This window comes from Pundamilia nyererei, unplaced genomic scaffold, assembly GCF_000239375.1.
Source record: "Pundamilia nyererei isolate P.nyererei 1_Seehausen unplaced genomic scaffold, PunNye1.0 scaffold00049, whole genome shotgun sequence".
NCBI classification, from domain to species: Eukaryota; Metazoa; Chordata; class Actinopteri; order Cichliformes; family Cichlidae; genus Pundamilia; species Pundamilia nyererei.
In genome coordinates, this window is record NW_005187450.1 from 2642254 (window position 1) to 2664122 (window position 21869).

A 21869-nucleotide genomic window follows, 5' to 3' on the forward strand; every position below is an offset into this window, starting at 1 on the left:
GTGTCGACAGAAGGTGGATTTCGAGTAAAAGTGCTGCTGTCCCTTTAGATCCAAGCAGTAATCATGCGTCCTGAAAAACATTCTTCACTGAAAGTCTCAAGAGCCCCATTTTCACCATTTTTTACAATGAATAAGATATATTGTTGTACGTAAATTACGATGTGGAGATTGTGTTATGGAGCTTCGACCACTTTGGGTATTGACCTCAACATCGACCTTCACTCAGCCCATCGGGCCTCTGCACTTCCCCTATCTATGTCACATTGAGTCTGGCATTCTTTCACGTTAGCGCATCGCAGCGCTGCAGATAGGTCTGCCAGACACCTCCTCTTCTCTTCTAGTATCTCTGCAGCACTCACACACACGGTTAATTGGTAACCAGAGTTTATGAGTAGCTGGGAACTCATAGTTTGACGACGCAGTTCGAAGACGCGTGAGATAATATGTCGGCTTTCGGTGAGTTATGATTACACATGTGAATGTTTGAGATGTATGTCTGAGGTATGGTACTGCGTGAAATGTGGGTCTGCGTATACGTGTTGTAGTTTGAGGTTCTTTCGAGTTGTGACAGTGCTTCTAGAGAGGGGTGGTAACGGGCTACTTGGGATAATACTAAATATTTGTTTAGTGCTATCATGTGAAGTTCCTTTAAAGCACACGTTTAATTTCCTTCTGCTGAGAAATGCGAACATCTATAACCGCCGCATGTGCAACACATCCTTTTTTTCGTATCATTGAACAGTAACTTAGCGAAGGATTCTCTTTTAGACGGAAGTTATTTTACCCCTTTGCCTCTTCAATCAATATCAATAAAGTGTTCTGGTAATCTATTTTTACCCTCCTTCAACAACTCAGAGATCAATACTCATCTGTCATGGTTTCAATGCTGAATGTTATCACTTGTCTTGGAGATTAGCCCGCTGGAGCATCTTATCCTGACATTTTCTGTTAACCTGAGTTATGTAGGTTAGAATCAAAGATCCCTGTCTGTTGCTTATAGGTTATATTTGTCCAGTGATCACATATCAACTTCAAGTAACAGAGGACGATCCCTTAAATATTACCTAAAATGTGGCCCATTTTCTTTCTTTTTTTGTTTGTATTAAGTTAAGAACTTATGAATTTTCAAATTTTCTTTCGACATATCTGAATATTTCTTCCAAGGAATTCTCCGTCAAACTTTAAAAAGCAAGAAAAAAGCAAGAAAGAAAAAAGAAAGAAAAAAGCATTCTTGTTCGAAGGTGTTCCTCTTGTTGTTTTACAATTTATTTTCAATGTGATTTACATAGCGCAAAATCACAACAACTGTTGCCTTAAGGTGCTTTTTATATTGTAAGGCAAAAGCCCAACAGTATTAGAAAGAAATCCTCAACATTCAAACGACTGGTAATGAGCAAGCAAGTGGGAAAGAAAAACTCACTTTTAACAGGAAGAAACCTCCAGCAGAACAAGGATCAGCCCATCAGCTATGACTGGTTGGGGGTGAGGTGAAAGACCAGCGAGCAGAGCGAGGTAGAACACACCGTGATCAGTTCCCTGTTTTGGTCAGCTTTTTTTCTTCTGAGCCTCATGTCTTTAAAGTTGTTAGTTACACAAGGGCTCTTTGCTCTGTTTAAGTATTTTTTGTATCCTTTGTTATAGCGTTTTCCTCTCACTGGTCAGTTAACCTGCCTGGTTAATGGGAGCCTATTACTCTGTCACAGTAGTGAAGACGGTCATCCATATCCCAGACTGACACAGCACCCAACCAGGGCCATCCTTCATCCCATTCTCATCCTTCAAGCCTGACCACTCTCTTCCATCTGTCTGTCAGACCGGGACTTGACCTCTCACCTTTGGAGGCCCGCCCATCTTGTTACCCCTAACCTTCTCTCAATTGTGCCACTGGCCAGCAATGGTTAATGTGTGTGCGCGTGTGTGTGTGCATCTGAGATCATTTTTTTTCTCAAAACTGTTTCTGAAAGCCTCTAAAAAGGTTTTTGTGATATTAAATAGTTCATTTACACTTAGTTGGATGTAGTTGGAGTAGGATTGGGTCACATCATTTTAATATTGAATATGCGTTTTTTTTTATTTTTTAAAAAACAATAGAACATCAATATCATCCGGTAACAGCTTGAATGTGTTATTATTGGTATTTTTTTTTTATCTGTAGAAGCACCACTTAACTGTAGTCAGTTTATTTTTCTATAGCTCACAAATGCATTCTTCTGACATGTAGATATCTTGAGAATGGCACTATTATGAGAATCAAATTCAAATCAAACCACTTCAAGCAGTGATTTTGGTTTAATGTTGAGTTTGATGTGGCCCATTTGGACCGGTTCAGCATCCAGCCCAATGTGATGAATGGTTCTAGCTAAGGTAGCATCAGTGCTCCCTTGCCCTTGTTTCTTCACACACACACACACACACACACACACACACACACGCACGCACGCACGCACGCACGCACGCACGCACGCACGCACAGCCACTCATTGCCACCAGACCAGCCATGTAATTGATGACAGAGGTCTAACATTTGCAAACCAAATGTGGAAGAGGGAGAAAGAGCAAACTCTACTTCTAACACCTCTTTCTTTCTCTCCTTTTCTATCTCTCTGCCTCCCCACCTCCTCTCACTGTCTATACGCCCACTCTTTCATTAGGCATTTGTCACATTGATATGAAGGGCCAGGGCAGCATTGTGACATGCTCAGAAGGCAGTATAAATATTTGATTAGCTCTAATGGAAATCGTCACAGGGCGCTAATTGCACCACACATTATCTGAGGTGCAGTATCAGCAGCGGACATCCCCTTTGATCCTCCCTCTGTCTGCCCCTCTCCTCTTCCTTTTACCCATCGAAGCCTCTTTATTCCTTTGTTTATGCAGTTTATTTTGGGTCATATGTCATTAAGTGACCTCACCAACCCACCCCTCCTGCCTTCCTGCCTTTTATTGTCACTAGCCTGTCTCGCTGATATCTTTCTTTCAACGCACTGTGACGTCGCAGTCTGCCTCTGCTCTCCTCCTTAACGTATTTGTGTTGTTGTTTCCGTATTTCCTTCTGTGAAGTAGGTGAGGCAAAATAGCGGCAATGGCCGTATGCCCACGGAAATGTATGCACCCACGGGTAACCAGAGGACAGTAAACAGAAGGGAAACCACATAGACGCTTGCTTTCATCTCCAGCCAGTTCAGGACGTAAAACCAGCTATACGGACATGAAATATTACCATGGGAGGGTTATAAAATATAAACGGATATTAATGAAATAAAAATCAATAAATTGCTGGTGCTGGGTATATACTTTCTAAAGATATGATGATTGGATTCATATTTAATACTAATTTTACACAGAAAAAAAATCACAAGTCAGGCTTAATAGCCTGAGAGTAATTTTTTAAAACAAATTGAAAGTCCATATTTTAACCATGTTTTTGTGTAGCTATTCCAGTAAGAATCAACTCAGTTTTTGTTGCACCTGTCACCACTCGGCTCAGTAAATGTGCTCGTTCATTCTGGCTTCAAGCCTCCATTTACTTGTTTACTTCCAGTGTTGCTTTTAATGCGAGCAACTCTGTTTTGTTTTGTTTTTTGTTTGTTTTTTATGGCTGCTTCTAATGCACACGCATTACAATTTATTTTCTTAACACATCCTTCCTTAACCTTCGTTCTGTTTGTGTTTACTTGTTGTTATTTACGGTGCGTCTCCAGCAAAGATCTGTGACATTGTTTGCTGTCGCTCCCCTTTCTTTCTCTCTTTCTCTCACCCTCCCTCAGACGCTTCCATTTAGCCAAAGACAAAACAAGTTAATTAGATCGGAAGTGCGGGCCCATCAATGGGGAATCAGTATTCAGATCAAGACCTTGTCTGGACACAAACAGCAGGAAGCCAAACAAGACCCCAGTGCTGCTGAATGGGAGGACGGGAGAGGGAAAGAGACACGGAGAGAAACAGAGAGAGTGTGAGAGCCTGAAGTTGGTAGGGTGAATGGGGGCAAAATGCACTGTTTGGCTAATTCTGTTGTATCTCTTGGTTCCCTTTCATATTTGTGTGCCTGAACAACACCTTGTCCTTGTAACACAAAGTTAGTATTGTTTTGTATCATTTTGTATTTGTATTTTTTAAACGCTGGTTCTAAATTTGTTTTTTTGTGAAGTTTGGTCTCCTTCTTACCTTGCTCTGTTATTAAGCATTGTGAACTTGACTTGTTTATAAAGTTGGCCACTTCCACCTTACAATTAAGCAAGATGCTAATGCATGCTGCTATTGTTAGGACACTCCGAATAGCATTGAAGGTCAGTAATGTAACTTTTAAACACAACGACAATGACCTGATTCATAGTTTGTAAGCTTTTAGCATTATCCCCCAAAAAACAAACATGGCGATTGCTGTACTCTAAATGTAAGTAGGTGTTCAGTGCAGGATATGTAGCGTGTTGCTACTACACTGCATATAAAGGAACGTATGCATTTTTGTGAAGACATTGTTAGCAAATATGGTAGCACATACAGCAGCAGATATAAAGATGGGGGAGAAGCAGGGAGACGAGCGAGGAGAAGAAAGTGGAAAGGGGAGGGGGTGGGAGGTATAGCTCCCATTATCTCGTGCGGAGGTCCACCTGAGCTAAAGACAGTCATTTGTTCCCGAATCGACCTGTCGACCCCTCCTAATTACCAGCCAATTATTTCCAAATGGACCCGCGTTCACCCCACACCCTGCGCACTTAAAGTGGAGAGGGACAAAATTGCCTGCCTCTGTCTTTTTCATTCTCTCCATGTCTGCCTAACCCTGCCTTTCTTTTACTCCTCTCTCTCTCTCTCTCTCTTTTTTATTCAGTCAGAAGTATTTTTGCACTTATTGTTGCACTCAGTTGCCTAGCCATATCTCACACATACGCACACACACACACACGTGGTGGTTGTATGTGTGTTAATTAAGAGTCGTAATTATGGAAGGAAGTGACACTCGACCTGTGTGTATGCATGTGCTGGCGTGTGATGCATGTGCATAGGTATTTGATTTCAAGAAACAGGAAACATTTTGATAAATCCATTTTTTTTGCCACATGCGTGCATGCCTAGAAACACAGCAAAGAAGTGAGATAGAGTACAGGGATGAGAAGCAGTCACCTAAGCACATCATATCTGCATTATGTATTTATATTCTCTCTTCTCTCCGGCACCGGTCAGTCTCAGCCAGCTGATGTGTATCGATGGGTCTGGCATTCAGGAGCCACCCAAAGGAGAAGAAGTCTGTGGCTATGTTCCCAGAATTCTTTGTGGTTGGCCTCCATTGTTCTCAAGCACTTGTATACAGTATTGTCAGACTGATTGTGAGCCTCCGCTTGCGCTCTCTCTCTCACTTCGAGGACAGCTAAAAAGCGAGTCGAGCAGAGGAGGGGGACGGAGGTGAAGTGGATGAGGAGGAAGGGAGCAGTAAGCATTGTGTCCCTCGCTCGCCATTCTCCTGCCTTCCCATCTGTTTCCCTCTCTTCCTTCCTGTTTCTGTGGGATAGTGAACAGATTAGTAATAACACCGCCACCGCTCCTAATAGGGGAAGTCATGGTCGGGAAATATGATGGATAAGTTTGAGATATCATCTGGCTGAGTGGTGCAATAGTTTTGAACTCTGACACCTAGCTGCTTGCTGAATTACTTTGATCACTTTGGTGCAGACTCAATGAGCATGTGTGAAAGTCAGAGTGTACTGTATGATTATAACACCATGCTGATGTGCGTGAGAATGCAGAGTTTGTTTGTTTTTTCACATTTTTACTAACTATATCAAAGTAGTCAGTTTATACGTTGATGCATACACGCCTGACTGCATCTCCATTTACAGTACACGGGATGAACATGTGACACGCATAATTTTCATTCTCTAGTCCTCTCTAGTCCATTACTTGATGTCATTAGCATCCTTTAAACAACTAAAATAAAACGTGACCTATTAGAGGCTTCGGAGAACCATTATTTACTGAAGGTATTGCTTTAGCTTTCATACTTACATGTCTTTGTATCCCCATATAACCTGTTCTTTTCCTATGATATAAATCCTATTGAGTACTAGCTTAATAGCCCCACAGGGATCATTTGGCTTCATTTGATCTAAACTAATATGCATATTGAGGAAAGTTCACAGTTACATGGCTTAAAGTGTCTGTGTGTGTTCTGCTCATAGTGGGCAGAGACGGAGTTGCGTACCGGCCTCCTGGCTGAGTTTGAAGCTAAGTGGATTAGCATATCTCCCATGTCAGTTCCATTCACTGTGACAGCCTGATGACATGGGACTGTGTGATGGCCGTGACCCACCTGACGTCCAGAGCTCAGGCCTCCCAGCAGGTGGTCTTAGTCTGGTAGTGAGGGAGAAAGCAAGAGTGAAAGATGAAGGAGTTCTCATTCGTTATTAGAGTAGAGATGGACGGCAAACATAACTTCCTGCAAAGCTCTGGGTAATTTCTTGGCTTTTCTATAAGTCTATTAAAGCCTGGTCTTATTTTATCTACATTATATGCCATTTAGTAAATGCAAATACAAATTGATAATAGAAGCATTATGTATAGTTTGCATTGGATAATGCCCTTCCTACAAATTTTAAGATAGATGACAATGACAAATGACAATATATATATTTGCATGTTGCATGCTCTCTAAGGCTTATATGCAATTATGTGTTTTATACAGTCTTGTAGGATGCACAGCACTACACCACAAGCAATGGCTGATAATATTAAAAGTTTAGTTTAATTAGTTTATTTTTACAGTGGGACAACTATATTACATCAACTGCTCAACACACCTCACCATTTATAACCTTAGCTGGTTTGCAGTGCCCGTCCCTATCTGGGCCTTTAAAACGCACACAAAAAAAATCAATAAGGTGTACAAACTATATAAGAGGTGCACACATGTATATGTACAATTTGAATTCAGAATTACATACAGTGTAGTTACACTGCATTATGACTTTGACTTTAAACAGGAACCCTTCAGCAGCTCCACACATTCAACTCCATAAGAGCTGATAAGCTTTAACCTTGAGTACATTTGCTTCGCCGTAGTATAAATAACCTACTTTAACTGTTCAATAACAGAACACTAAAGTTAAACATATTCAAGTGCACAGAGACTGAGTGCTGAATTCTGTTGCTCACATCAGCCTTTTGTTTTTTCTGCTGCACCGTCTTCACTTCATCTTATGTCCCTTGTGTCTCTCACACCTCTTCTTTTCCATATCTTTACATTTCTTCCTTCCCCAAAGACCAAGAGTCTCCCTTGACCCTTGTAGTCATCCTGCGCTCACTCTCATACTTTTCGCCCACCACCTCCATTCCCTTCCTCCTCCTCCTCCCCCACCAGAGTCTCGCGCCGGCCTAGCCAGGCAATGCTAACACTTTTGTCAGGGTGATTAATAGCGTGCTCGATTGTCGTTAATTCACTGGCTAATGACTGGAGGGAGCGAGAAAAAGAGAGGAGCAGGAGCAAGGCTAAAGAGTAATAGACTGATGTATCGGTGTATGCTGCGTCCAGTCTGCCAAACCACACTGACTAACACAGACACACACTCAGCATGCACACACACCTAAGTGCATCCATGTCGGCTAAGAAATCTGTTGGCCATGAATTCCCTCTCTAGATTTTCATCTAACTATGATAATCAGGCAGGTCAGGACATATAGATATTACTGAGGTGGACGCAACGCGATATTGACCAAGATCCAGTAAGATTTTATTGAAATCAGTGTAAAAAAGTGTGATTATTATTTCACATTTTACACATTAAAGACAATATAAACCCATCCTAAAATAAAAAGTTAAACTGAATAAAGTGCCCTGCTTCGAAAAAATACATGCACACATACAGACGCACAAGTCAAACCTCTCTTTTCCCTGGTTAATTAGAATAGATGGGTTTGTTCTGAACACTGTCTGCCTTGGTACTCCCCTAGCTGCTGTCTGGCCTCCCGAATGGCCTGCTAAATGAAGCTGCACAAGAAGTGGGTGTAGGGACTCTCTCTCTCTCTCTCTCACACACACACACACACTCACACACAGACACACACACACCTAGAGACTCACAAATAGAAACGGAAAAAGAGATCGACAAAGCACAGTGTGAGAGTCTGTTCCTGAAAAGTGGAATCTTTGAAAGCAACCATACGTTCTGTTATTCTGTTGCCTTAGAAGTGATGTTTTTTGATACATTAAATAAAAACTGAGATAAATTATTTGCCTCTAGATTTGATTGATTTCTCTTACTTCTGTGGATAGTGACTGTGACCTTCCACGGGTAGTGAGGATATCTTCATAAATCAGACTCACCTTTAGATCTCAGTGAAGCTGTAAAATTCATTCAAGAATTGCTTTCCATGGTGGTGAAAATTTGACTGTGGCGTTTGACATTCAAACTTTGCTTCACCGCCTTGTTTGTGCGGATGTGCTCTGAGTGTTGACGATGACTCTGGTTTGGTCCCACTGTCCTCCAACTGGCTCCTTCGTTCAGTAGCCTCGGAGGATTGGAAATATAAAACATTTAGCAGTTACGCTGATTTATCTTAGCGCCGACTTTGGCGTCCTCTTTAGCAATGCAATGGTCTGATACATTAAAGTAATGAGAATAGTTTTCTTCTGCCTGAATTGTTTGTTATTGATTCTGAGGCTCAGTTTAAAATAGCTGATTTAGGTGGTCTCGGTTATTGTGACATGTAAATGTAAAGGGTTTTGCTTAGTTTTCGCTGTTAAATCATGTGTAGACTATTCACTGTTGTTTGATTCCTTCTTTTCACCTTCTTCTTCTTTTGCACTCAGTATTCTTCCTGTTTTATCCACCTCCTTTCTTCCCCCTTCTCCCTCCTCTCTCCATACCCACCCCCTGGGTGATGTTTGCAACTCAATTTGGCAAATGTAACTCAATATTGATTATTATTAATATTTATCATGTTTGTGAACATGTTTTCCTAGTGCTATTAATCTGCCCTGTTAATAAATGTCTGCAGCAGCCTGGTCCCCAGGGTCCCCTGGGACTACAGGGCCACCACACACACTTATACACGCACACGCAAAAACACACCTGCTCTCAGCTGCAGGAGGTTGCCTGCTGTCTCCTACTTGCCTGGAGGCTTGATCTCAGTGTATACACACACTCACACATGCACTTTATTGGAGGATGGAATGGCTCTGGGCTGCTCAGCACAAATGACACATCAATACATCAGCCATGTTGTATTGATGCTACACACAAACATAAAAATGCACACTCACTCTCTCCATTCTGAGCTGCAGTGACCAAAGTCTTCTAGCCTTATAGTCATAGACAGTAAGTGATGAGACTCAGACAAAGAGACACCAATATTAAAGTAAATGTTCTAAATTCTGCCAAAAAACAAGGTCATTGGGTCAGGATGCGTGGATTTGAACCTTTTAAGAAATGGAAATTACATTTCAGTTTTGTTCCCACGATATTTTAGTCGTGTTAGCGCTTAAAGAAATAAAAACCACCCACTTTTTTACCACACTTTTCGTCAATGACATAAGCATTGTAAACTGGCTTGTAAAAATGCAAACTTAATAATAAAATAATTAAGTCCTATAGTTTGAGTATCTTATTGCTGAGATTGTTGCAAAGCAAACAATCCCAGTATATGTTGCTGTCGGATAAATTCTTTATTATAGTTATTATTGTTATTGCATAATTATCTGCAGCATTACATGAGCAACCCTGTGGAGGGGAAATGGGCCTTCAGATGGTGCATTGGCCTTTTTCTCTCTTTCTTTTTCTTTCTGTCTTTCTTTCCTTCTTACTTTCCACCTATTCCAAAGTAGCTGTGTTGTAGTTTTAAGTGTTGGTTGGAAATGCTCCCTGGTGCTTTTACAAGGGGAAACAGTGTGGTGTTCTTGCTCGGAGAGGCTTTCTCATATTGTAGATGATCGTGCCCCCAATGCTCGCTCACTAGTTCCACCCACATGGAAATGCACAAACCTTCTCCACTGAATGCCCTCCTTTGGCCGCCTCGTCACATGCTTCCATTTACACGTCATTTTGGATATATGGTACCCCAGTGTCACTGTGGAAAAAATCCCTATTGTACACTTTTCTTTCTTTCTTTCTTTCTTTTTTTTACTGCTCACTCTTTCTACCTTTTAATTTGTCCCTGTTTGATTTTTTACAGCTGCATCCCTCCTGTTTTAAATAGGGAAGTGGGGGTGGTGGGTGGTGGTAGTGGTGGTGGTGGGGGACTCTCTTTGTGAAGACAGAATCATCAAAAGCCTTACTACAGAGGAACAGGTACCAATATCGCTCTGTAGCCCTGTGACGCAGCTAAGTGGGACCACATTGACACAATATAGTGGCACAGGCAGCAGATTACACTTGGCTTTGCACACTGCCCCACATGCACACAGCGCTCCCACATCAAAATGTTTGGTCATTTATTGCTCAACCACCTAACTATTTTTCCTATCTGTCATGGTCCACACAGTCTCCCTCTGCCTTGATTTTTTTTTTTAAATGTTTTCATTCAGCAGACGATCTTTTCCCCCCATATTTGGAGTCTCTGCTGAATTTTGCATAGTTTTGCCTTTCCCCTGGATATTGTCTTTTCATCAGTGGCTGGCTTTCTTTTTGAATTAAACCAGATCAATTTACGGCCAGCCAAAAGATGCAGTCTCTGTGTGTACTGGAGAAGGCAGTCAGAGAAATAGGATGTGTGTGCTTTATAATGGCCATCAATGGGACACACACACACACACACACACATTTTTTTCCTCTCTCTTTTAATGTTATCATAGCCACAGCCATGACCTCACCATGCTGCTTATACACCTGGCTCTGAATAATCGGGCTATTTTTGGCATCTGTTCTATCCTGTACTGTGCAGTTCTTTTTCTGTTCAATATGTGTATCCCTTCCTAACAAGAAAAAAATGCACCTTTGAGCAACAGCTTTACAAAGATTTGTAATTTTTTTTAATTTTCACTAAAGTCATGACTGCTTACTCTGCAGGAAATTAGCTGGTCTTTATTATATGCATTAGCTCCTTTCTCAGAATTCGTGTATGCCGTCAGTGTTGTTTCCTCCTGCTCTTCAGACTACATCGATAATACCGCTCAGTCCACATGCCACAAGGCACATGTGTTTGTGTGCGTCCAGGCAGACGGCAGAAAATTACTCCAGATCTCTATCTTTATGCATTTAAGTCTAGAGTGCTCTGATTAAACACAACCACAGAACAATTTGCCTTTTGCAAGGCCCTCCGATTAAACCGCTGATTTTCAGCACCGTGTCAAGTTATTTTGCTATGGCAACGCTGATTACAATGTTATCAGCATTTCATATTTTATTATTTTTATTTAAAAAAAAATCCTCAGTAGCTTCTTCTAATCTTGAACGGAAAGAACATGTTTTCTTTAATATCTTGTGCTATTGTTGTTTCCTTGTTGTTGCAATAAATAGTTGATGGTGTCAGATGTGTACTTTAGGCTAGTGACTGTAAATGCTATATCTGTGTCATATCTTGTTCTTTCCCTTTGACATGTAGTAATTATGAGATATCATCTTTACCTACAACACCATCTGATCTCTTGCGCATGTGTTTTGAGTACAGTAACAGCTCCTTCAGTTGCAAACAGATGTGTGTTTGTGTGATACCCCGCATCTGTTCATACGTGCCCTAAAATCTTTGTTATTGCAAGCCATGCTACAAAGCAAAGAGCTCCGTTTATGGCATGCATTTACAATTTATCAAATAAATGGGATGCCTTCATGTGGCCTGTGCCTGGCTCTCAGGCAGAGCAGAGTAGTTTTCCACTGGAATAACAGCCGCTGAACAAGCAGCCTATTGTAGCCATGGCCAGCACCGGGACCCCCAAGGTGCGAATTAATGATTGACCCCTGATGTAATCAGGATAAATAGCTCCCCGTAAAAGAGAAAGAGATGGCGTAGGGGAACAGAGAGAGAAAGAACAACATAAGGAGCCAGGGAGAGGAAGGCACTATCTGGCCTGGGTGTTTTTTAAGAAGCCCTTAGGGAGGTGAACCTAACATCTCTTTCTGGGACGTTTGAGACCCAGAACTAACACACAGCTGTTTAAAAGCAGCTCAGTCATCAGTTGCTGGACTCTTTGTCTTTTCCTCTTTGTTTTCTTTCTCACCCTTCGACTTATGAGCCTGCTTTGTTTTCTCATTTGCACTTTCTTTTTTTCATCATCAGTTGAACATGGTATTACAGAATGGCAAAGAACATTCGTCTCTGGTCTCACATGCTTTAAAAAAAATTGTTTTCTTTTTAGGAATTAACAAAGTTACGACTGAAAGTTGAACATGTTTAATATCACACCGTGTTTGCCGTTTCCGCTGTGGTTTACTGCACCATGCGTCTCACAAAAGATGTTTTGTTCATTAAGATTAAGAGGAACTTTTATTTTTCTTCCCTTCTCTTTGTTACTCAATTATTTGACGTAGCGATCTGTGCATTTTGTTGTTCATAGGGGCTCTTAAAGCCAAATGGTATTTAATAGATTTTCCGAGGCTGTCTCTCTGCTTGTCAAAATTGCTCTCAATGGGTCAAGTGCCAGTGAGAGTGGGGCAGTGAACAGAAAGAGAGAGAGGGAGAGAGGGAGTGAAAAAAAAAGTTTAACAGTCTGAAAACACTTTTGATTGTGTGGAAGGAGCAGCAGATAGAGCTGAGTTATAAAACTTTAATTGATCTGTGAAAAGTGGAAGCTACTGCTGGCTCACATGTTCCAATGCTTAATTGCACGCCTGGTCTGAATCCCCACGAAACAGTGATCATTAAAAAACGGGTTTCTTTCCAGTCAAAATCACTGGGATGACGCAAAATCACTAATAAAAGGCTGACTTTTACTGCTTCAGCTTTATGTGATAAGTTACCCAAATGTATGTGGACAAGCTGCAGGTTTGCCAGGCTCTGAAAAGCCCTCGTCACATGCTTCCAAAGTTTCACATTTCACATTTTAAAGTTGCATGTCTAATTACAAGATAGCAAAAAAAAGGTAACCACTGCACATTGTGTGCTTTTCTACACTTTCTGTAACAACAGTTTTGTTATTTGGATTCCCTAACAGCATATTCTGCCTGTATTTCTCTGCCTTTCTGACCTGACATAACACAGAAACAGCATTTTAGAATGAATAAACTCACGGAAATAAAACATCCCAATTGTTAATTGAATTCAACTTGCATCATTTTTTAAATTAAAACCTCTCATTACAAAATAATATACTTCCACACACTAACAAGGACATTTTTAAAATGTCATGTTGCAGCTCCAGTTAAAACCTGGGCAGCGACGACAGGCTTGGCAGCAGGCTAGATGGAGGTTAGGAGGGGGGAAAGCGCTTGATTGGAACCACTCCTGCTGTAATTTTGGGCCTAGTTGGCCTGCTGATTGCCAGTCCCTGTGTTTAGATAGTAAAACTGCAGTGGTACTTTGACTTAAGACACCAGGACTGTCTAGAGAGGGATAACAAAAAGACGTGTATAGATGTGCTTAAGAAAACAGAGACACAAACAAATAGGTACAGATCTGTTGAGGGCTGGATTGAAAAATGTGCATTTATTTCATATTTGTAAGCTTTCTTCTCCCTTGATGCCATTGGTCCTGATTCAAATTCCAATGTTATGCTATTTACAAAGGAAAATTATTACACATCTTAGCTTTACTAAAAACTTGATATGCCGTACTAAAAGGCCTCTACTCAAAAACAGCCTAAGGGAATGATACTCACCAAAAGGCTCTAGTGCATACAAACTTTCATTTTACATAATAAATGCCTGAATTATACAGTATGAAAAACAAAATCATGAAATTTGAAGTTACCAAAACCATACTTGCTGTTCTTGTTTTCACTCATGTCAGAATGGTGGGATCCTGGAGCGCCGGCACAATCATGTTGTCAGGTCTTAGATGTGAAAATAATAATGGGCGACGAGGCCCAACAGGTCAATGATAGATATAACGAATTATTTGTAAGATGAGTCCTGGCAGGACGTGGTGACCATGATTAAACTGAGAACTATTCCCACGAAGGACTTGGCCACTATCTCTGTGTTTCTGGCTGTTCTCAGATAACCTCTGGAAAATCAGTGAACTAAGCATTTTGTTGCTGAAGCCAGTCAGATGGATAAGTATGACTTTCTGAGGACCACTAAATTTCCTCATTGTGCTGTGTGGTTTGCTGACAATTTAGAGGTTAGGACATTGAAGTGCATTTTGTAACTTAAGGCCAAGAACTCCTTGCATGCGTAGTATGCCACTGGGTTTGGAAATATGATTTACAGTATTTCAATTTCTGTCTTCAATTCCAGGGAAGCTATTCACATAGATTTATGGCTAAAACCAGATTTTCTCTTCCCGTCTATATAGCTGGCATGGAAATCCAGGAGGTTACACATCCTTTGTGACATCTCTGTGTGTGTCTTTGTCTTGTAGATGACAGTGAGCCAGTGGACAGCATGTACGACACAGAGGCTGATCTGCCAGGTTTAGCGGCTGGCAGCGGAGGTGGCGCCGACAGCCCAGAAGACGACGCAGAAGACGGCATCATCAACATGTCCCCCTTGCCCTCACCGACTCCCTCCCATCCAAACAGCAACCACCACCACCTGCTACACTCCCATATCTATGCCTCCCACCACCACCATCTCCACAACAATAGCAGCAGCAGCAATGACCAGGACTTCACCACACCCAAGGAGGGCTCGCCCTATGAGGCGCCTGTCTACATTCCTGATGACATTCCCATTCCCAGTGAACTGGAGCTGCGGGAGTCCTCTGTGCCCGGTGCAGGTCTGGGTGTATGGGCAAAGACCCGCATAGGTGCTGGTGAGAGGTTTGGTCTGCACAGCACAAAGCATCATGTGGCCACAGGCAAAGACAGTTCCTTTGGATGGGAGGTAGGAACTATCACAGGTTCTCTGTGCAGTCATTATAGTTGCTGTTCTTTTAATTAGTTTTATTTTATTTCACATAAACTGTGGGTCCCTTTTAATCCGCTACTGGTAACGCAGTACAACACAGTAAGACACGGAGCTAAATAGAAGTGAAGAAAGTAACTAAAGCAATGAGGCACTTTTCAGATTTTACATTTCCTCAAGAGAATCTGTCTCATCACCATAGATGCCCATTCTGTTTCCATCATGTGTAGGATTGGACCTCATCTTTGATTGTCGCATACACTCAAAGTCATACGCACACAACACACTTATCCAGAATTCCGGCAGAGCAACGTAGCAATGTCAAATGGAAAAATCTGGCTGATTAGCGGTGGTATCAGCTTTTCTGGGCGTCGGTCTGAAGCGAGCAGACTCATTTGGTCACGGCATCTGATATGGAAATGGAAGAAGCGTGGCCCAGTGCGGTGGCGGCATATTGAACTATTAATTTTCATTTCAACATGACATTAGAGGATATTGAAGTTGCTTCAGTAAGCTCATTAAGGGAAAAAAGAAACTCCTGGTCTCTGTCTCTCTCCGTCTCTGTCTCGCTTTCTCAAATGCCTAATTAGAGGTGAAATATGCTGGCCTGCTTTTCGTTTCACTGACTCCTTGACTGTTCGTTTTTCAGGAGGACGGTCATTCATGTAGTCTCATATTACATTCATACATAACAAAGGATAGAGGCTTGGACAAGTTAATCATTGGAACATCATTCTGAAAAGGGCAGGATGTGATTGAATTGGACACCAGCAGCTGATGGGCACAGTTAAAAAAACTTTAACCAACAAGGCAGGGAATTTTTTTGAGAATGTTGCCATGGTTTCATGCTTTATACTATGCAATACATAGTTCAAATGTTAAAACACCTGGCTCATGTTGATAAAATACCGTCAAAAAAAACAGTCAGATGAAAATTATGTAGATAAATTAACAAAAAAATCCCATCATAGTTTCAGTCTGAAGAAGTCTTTTTTTCAGCCACGTTTTCTTCTCACCAGTTGTAGGAGCATGCAGACGATTAAAACACTCAGGCACACGCTATGTGGCAGTGTGCCAGGGTGAACATATTCCTTTTTAAACTTTGTATTATGGCCAGCCATTTGGGGTGCAAGAGGCTTCTCTCCAAAAGCTACACACTCCCCACAGCGCTCATGTTTTCTCTCAGTTTTCCCTCCTCCTTCCTTTTTTTCTCCCCAGACACCCAGCTAATGCATATTCATCAGCATAGCTTCAGCTCTTTTGCTTTAGGACGAGGCTGACTTAAGCTCTAAAGAGAAACATCCACACGTCCCCACCAAAGTGCCCTGGCAAAAACACTCGCACCTGGCCTAAAAAAAGGAAGAAACTCAGCAAATTTTACACTCTGTCTACTCCTTTAAAATTCAATTCAATTCAATTGTATTTATATAGCACCAAATAACAACAAAAGTCGCTTTATACTGTACAGTAGATATGAGGAACATACAGTATATCTCAGCATGTTGAAGGATATTACAAAGATAGTTTTCTGTTCATTTGTCAGTTTCAGTTTCATAAGCCACCCGGAAAGGTATGTATGCGAACACAGCCAAGACTCAGCTAAAGCTGGAACGTCTTGGCGTTTTGTGACATTTTCAATATATTCTTTCTAGATCAGTATGCATGTTGCTATTAGCCTGAGGTCAGTTTTATTTCTCTTCAAGGTAAAATCTTTGATCTCTGCCTCCCAACCTGTCAAAAGGGAACAATAATTCCATCTTCTCTTCTTTCTCCTTCTGAATAGCCATTGGAGGACTGACCCTGGCTCAGGGTGTATTATTTTTTAAAGATATCCTGTCTGGGCTGTGGGCTGGAAATCTTCAGAGGCTCTTCTCTCCCAGACTCTTATCACAGATAGTCATAACAGTCAGCCTGTTGATAGTCATCAACAGACTCCCTTAGGAGTCCCATACACCCCATTTCTCCCCCCTTTCACCATCTACTCATCTACTGCCCCTGGTCTTAGACAAATAGACAGCCGAGGGAGTGACAGAACCTTGGCTAAGTACAGAAAGATGTAAGTGGACACGAGAAGACTTGATGCTTTTTGATAGAGGGAAACCGTAAAATGCAAAACCCCAAAATGTTTCAAACAACATCAAAAAGAAAGAAGAAAACAGAGTGTTCATTAAAGGTCTGTTGTGTGTTGTAACAGTCCCCTGCCAAAACACAGTGATGTGCTATGAGAGATAATAGGAGAAGTCACCCGAGACCTTTGTGTGTGATAGTATCTAACCAAGACCTCATATGTTAGAACTCAGCAGGTACTGTGACAATTTAGATCAAAAGCTGAATGTAATTATCAGAGTGATTATCTTTGCATAACTGTGCTTCCACTTTATCTAAAAATTAGTAAATTCATGATGTTGGGTGAACCCCAAAGGCACCACCGCTCCTCCCCCAAACAATCTTGGTTTCTTCTTGATGACAGCCTAATTTTAAGTTATAGAATTATGTAAAACTCAAAGGATATTGATTAAACTGTAAGTGAAGCCCTGTCAATCCTAAGAATACAAAATTGCTAAAATTGCAGTCACAAGGTTTTCACCATCAACAGTGATATAATCCATCTGCAGCAGCATTGCTGCATCCAAAACAGCTTAAATACACTGTCTACATTTTTGTGGATTTTTGACTTTATTTTTTATTTGTTCTTTTTTACTAAGACTGGCAATAACTCATCATGTTGGCTTTGTAAGCTCTGTGGTCTACCAGTGAACCCAAACAGCTCAGTCACATGCTTGATGCTTTAGTGCTCTCTGGATCTCTGAGTAAAAGCTTAAGATGGGTGCAGAGAAACACGGAGTAATAGAAAGAGAGAGTGAAAGGTTAGGAACAACAGAAAGAAGAAAGGGAAAGGCAGAGAGGAAGCCTGCTATTGTCTGTCCTGGGGCACTGGGAACTGGAAGAGGTGTTAACTCAGACTCATTTTAGTGAGACGGACAGCTCAATCTAAGAGCTGCTTCGCTGCAGGCCATGGCCATTCTCTTCTGTCTCAGATGCCCTCTCTGGGCCAGCACTGAGTCATCCATTTAAAAACCATTATGCTCCCCCTTTAGCTAAACATGATAGAACGCCAGAGCCCCAGGTCCACCTTATGTGTGTGTGTGTGTCTCTATCTGGTTGGGTGTGTAGGACTGCTAACCCCTGAGGATAGGAAGGCAAGCAGAGAGAGGCAAGGCCCACAGAGAGTCCAGTGTAAGGATCTAACTGTCAGAGCGACTGCTGCTATTATCTAACTGGTAGATTGGCTTGACTTGTCTATTGATAGAGACATGTCGCCATACAGTAGCTGGAGGTATTGTGTTCTTCACTGATTGGCACTGACTAGACTGTATGATCATACTCCCGTAGGTGCTCAGATGGCAGGAGGCATATGGGCAACACATCTGTGGTTGTTTTTGGCAGCCACGCATGTTAATAAAAAATTTACATTTACTATAGAGCTAGGAAAGCTACTAACAGTGTTTCATATAGAAGTCAAGAGATAAAAGGTTAAAAATGCAACTTGACTTTGGTCTTTAGGAAAAAAAAAACATAAAATCAAATCGCTGTTTGTATTATGAACATTTGTTAAGAAAACAAACAGTGCGACCAAGCCCTTTCAGTGTGATATTAATGGTGTTTGCACATTCTCCTTGCCCTGTGATCACTGGGCGTATCTTTGCACCTCTGAATCATGGCTTTTAAAACTCACCTATTAGGTTTGTCTTTTCTCTCTATCTTTTGTTTCTCCAGATTGTGTTTGCTATCTCACCAAGTTTTTGCGTGAAGGTCACACATCAAACCTTGCAGCACATTCTCACCAACTTTGCGAAGACAGAGTCATTTGCTTGTCTGTTTGCTACCATTTAATGCTCATGTAATTAGCTGTTGTTGATGTTCTGGCTTATTAAGTTTAAGGGATTTAAATATTTCACAGTGGAATACTTTAAAGAGGATTATTGAGCATTTTTACATTTTGATATGCGCATTGATGTTGACCCTTTGGACAAAGTCAGCGCATATGTTTTGACATATAGAAATGTGTGCTTTAGAGTCCATTTAGTGGACCTTGGGATGACTTTGTTGCCAGGCAAACTTCCTTCTCCCTGTCCGTCATTCTTTTTCTGTTTACTTTTTGTGGGGTGATTTTCCATATCAGTATCATTTATCCAGTGATGTGTGGAAAGAGGTGAAAAGAATGCTAGCTCTTCTGTTTAGCCAGTTATTGACTTAGTGATAGGCTAAGTCTTCTGGCGGGCACTATAATGTCGCCTACGTCCTACGTGACAGATACCCATCCAGCTATGGCAGGATGTATCTCCCTCACCATGTGTCAGGCACTTAATAAATCGTGTCACAGCTCACTTCTTTATTGTTCATAACCTAATCGCTGAGCTAAGCTAAGACCTTCTTTTCAAATGCTTTGGAGGAGAAGTCCTGGCGCACCCTGACACTTATCTGTCCCGACCCACTTCTTGTGTCTTGAAGTGTTTGCTTGGCTTTTGTGTTTTGCCCGAGGAGGGCAGATGGCCAAGTTCTTATGCCCCACAGGGCACTCAAGGTGCAGTTTGCAGTTTGTCTGATCTGTTTGCCTTTCACAGGAAGGTGTTCGTTATCTTGATGTTTACCCTTAAGGTGACTGGCACTGAGCTGATAGAGCAAAAACTGCCTGACTCTACCTGAGGACAGCAGACACATCAAGCAAAAGGATAATGTGAGTGTCACGGCACTTGTAAAGGTGTGAAGGTGGTTTATTAAACACAAAATAAAAATAGACAAACGACAAACAGAGAATGAACTAAACTATACTGGGAACAACTAACTACTGAACACGAACCAGAACACGAACCTGAACATGAAGGAAGATAGACGATGGTATATGATGGTGACCATGTAGGTTATTGTCTTGCAACTCTTCATGTAAATATATTCATTATCATGTCTTTTAGTTATCAAATGAAGACCATGCTCTAAGAACCATGTGGCCTTGAGCTGAAAGTACTTCTTAGCTGGAATAATGGCAGACCATGTTAGCTTCATCTCCTCAGATTTTGCTTTGTTGGAAAGTAAAAGGGAGTTATATTTTTAAATTTCACATCCTAATAACTCATCAAGAAAAATAGCCGCTAATATCATACAGTTATGAAGCTAGTTGTGACTAACATCTTCTGTCTTACAACAACTATTATCAATGCATTTTGGGGAAACTAAATTTTACACAGCAATGGCACAAAAAACATAAAATTATTCATTAGAGACTACTGATTCTAAATTAGTTGTAAAACACATATTGTTGAGTTTTGCTACATTAAATCTTTGCCAAGGATCTCTAGTAATTATTGTTATTTTTAGAAGAAAGTATTCCCAACATTTAATAAAGCAGTGAAAAAAAAACAACATAATACTGAATTTTACTGCTGTAATTAAAAATAATTGCAATATTGAATCTTTTGATCCAAGGAGTGTTATTAAAACCTCAAGATTCTGAAAACTATACATATATACAAAAATTGCACACACAGTTTTCGTGATGCTCATATGAAATCATTTGTTAACATAAGGAGTTAGTTTAGCACACGTGCCTACAGTCCCACATCATAATGAAAGGGATATCAATTCTGTGGTTTCTAATAACAGTATTGACCAACACTATGTGGTTTTCTGTCGTCGTTATTTGACTTTGACAGAAACCCCAAGTTTACACACGGAGCAAAAACACCAAAGAGAGAGAGAGTGTAACACCACAAGTCCTGGGCCTGTGCTGTAATATCTTCCATTCAGATTCATTTTATGTAGGTTTTAAACATGCCATTAGCCAATTTAATCCAATTTTCCCAGCTTTCGGAGCACTCCAATGGAACAGATTCCGTCTAATATTAAACATATGGTATCCGTTGCCCCTGGAAACGCCACAGCAGAGCAGTTTTTTTTTTTATAGGGACCTGTTAAAGACAAGCCTCCCGTGTCCCAGTGCAAACCATGATCAGTTATGTTCAATGAACATTGTAATTGATAACGAGGAAGCAGGGCAGCAAATTAAATGTCAGGTTTGATTAGAAGCCTGATGCCTTATCATTTGTTCATAACTCGTTGCCAACATCTGTTAATTAGTTAATAAATTAATCAGCTGGGCTCAGATGAAAAGTGGACGGGCTCCTGAGGAAGTACACAGGGCAAAGTCATCTATCTTTGAAGGAAGTAGAACTCAACAAATATTGTCTCAGGGATTTGGACTGTTTTTACTTGGTCACTGGTTTCAGACCTCAGCCACTTGAGCCAAGCAGTCTCAGTGGATCCTCTTGTTTGCCTGAACAATCTCCTCACACATTCACACCACAGTGCTATCTTTTATTACGTGAGGCTTCCTTTTGCAGTCATGCTTTAAACTTTAATTCAAAAACCCTCACATCAGGGCATCAGTAGTCTGTGGTGAAGCACAGGTAACTGCCGTCCAATCCTCTCCTGCCCCGCTCTTTCACTGTGTTTTCAGAGGAACCCCATCGTTCATCATTCCTCCGATGAATAGTCCCATCAGTTACAGCCTCGAGGCAGAAGCAGACAATGACACTGTTCTTTGCTTCACTGGAAGATGATGACATTTGTCAAATGCTGTTTTTGTTGGTATTTAGAATTATGCTCTTCTGAAGAAATGGCCTTCTGTGCTTTCAGAATTTTTGCTTGTCTACAGAAGACGAGGTGCGAGTCCTCCAATGCGAGACCATTGCTGGTTCAAGATCACTCACTTTCTTTCATTTTCACTCACTTTCCCCCTTTCTTTTGCCCTCTCTCTCCATTTAAATCTCAATCCCTTATGCTGCTTAACATTTCTGTGACTCAAGCTGGAGGTGGTGACCTAATAATCAGGTTCCCGTGGCTGTTGTGATTACCATTTTCCATAATCAGATACACAACATGGCC

The 21869-nt window shown here is 41.2% G+C and overlaps 1 protein-coding gene across 7 annotated transcripts in view; it reads left to right on the forward strand.

The window, feature by feature from the left end:
- The window catches only part of prdm16 (PR domain containing 16), a 170817-nt gene that overhangs the window by 43312 nt on the left and 105636 nt on the right, over positions 1-21869 (forward strand). For 6 of the 7 annotated variants that reach the window (XM_005732990.2, XM_013910836.1, XM_013910839.1 and 3 more), the window contains exon 2: positions 14443-14906. In XM_005732990.2, coding sequence (XP_005733047.1) covers positions 14443-14906 — 464 coding nt within the window. Of the gene's footprint in view, positions 1-362; positions 457-14442; positions 14907-21869 lie in introns of those variants that run through there. The other variant, XM_013910838.1, reaches the window with a different exon arrangement.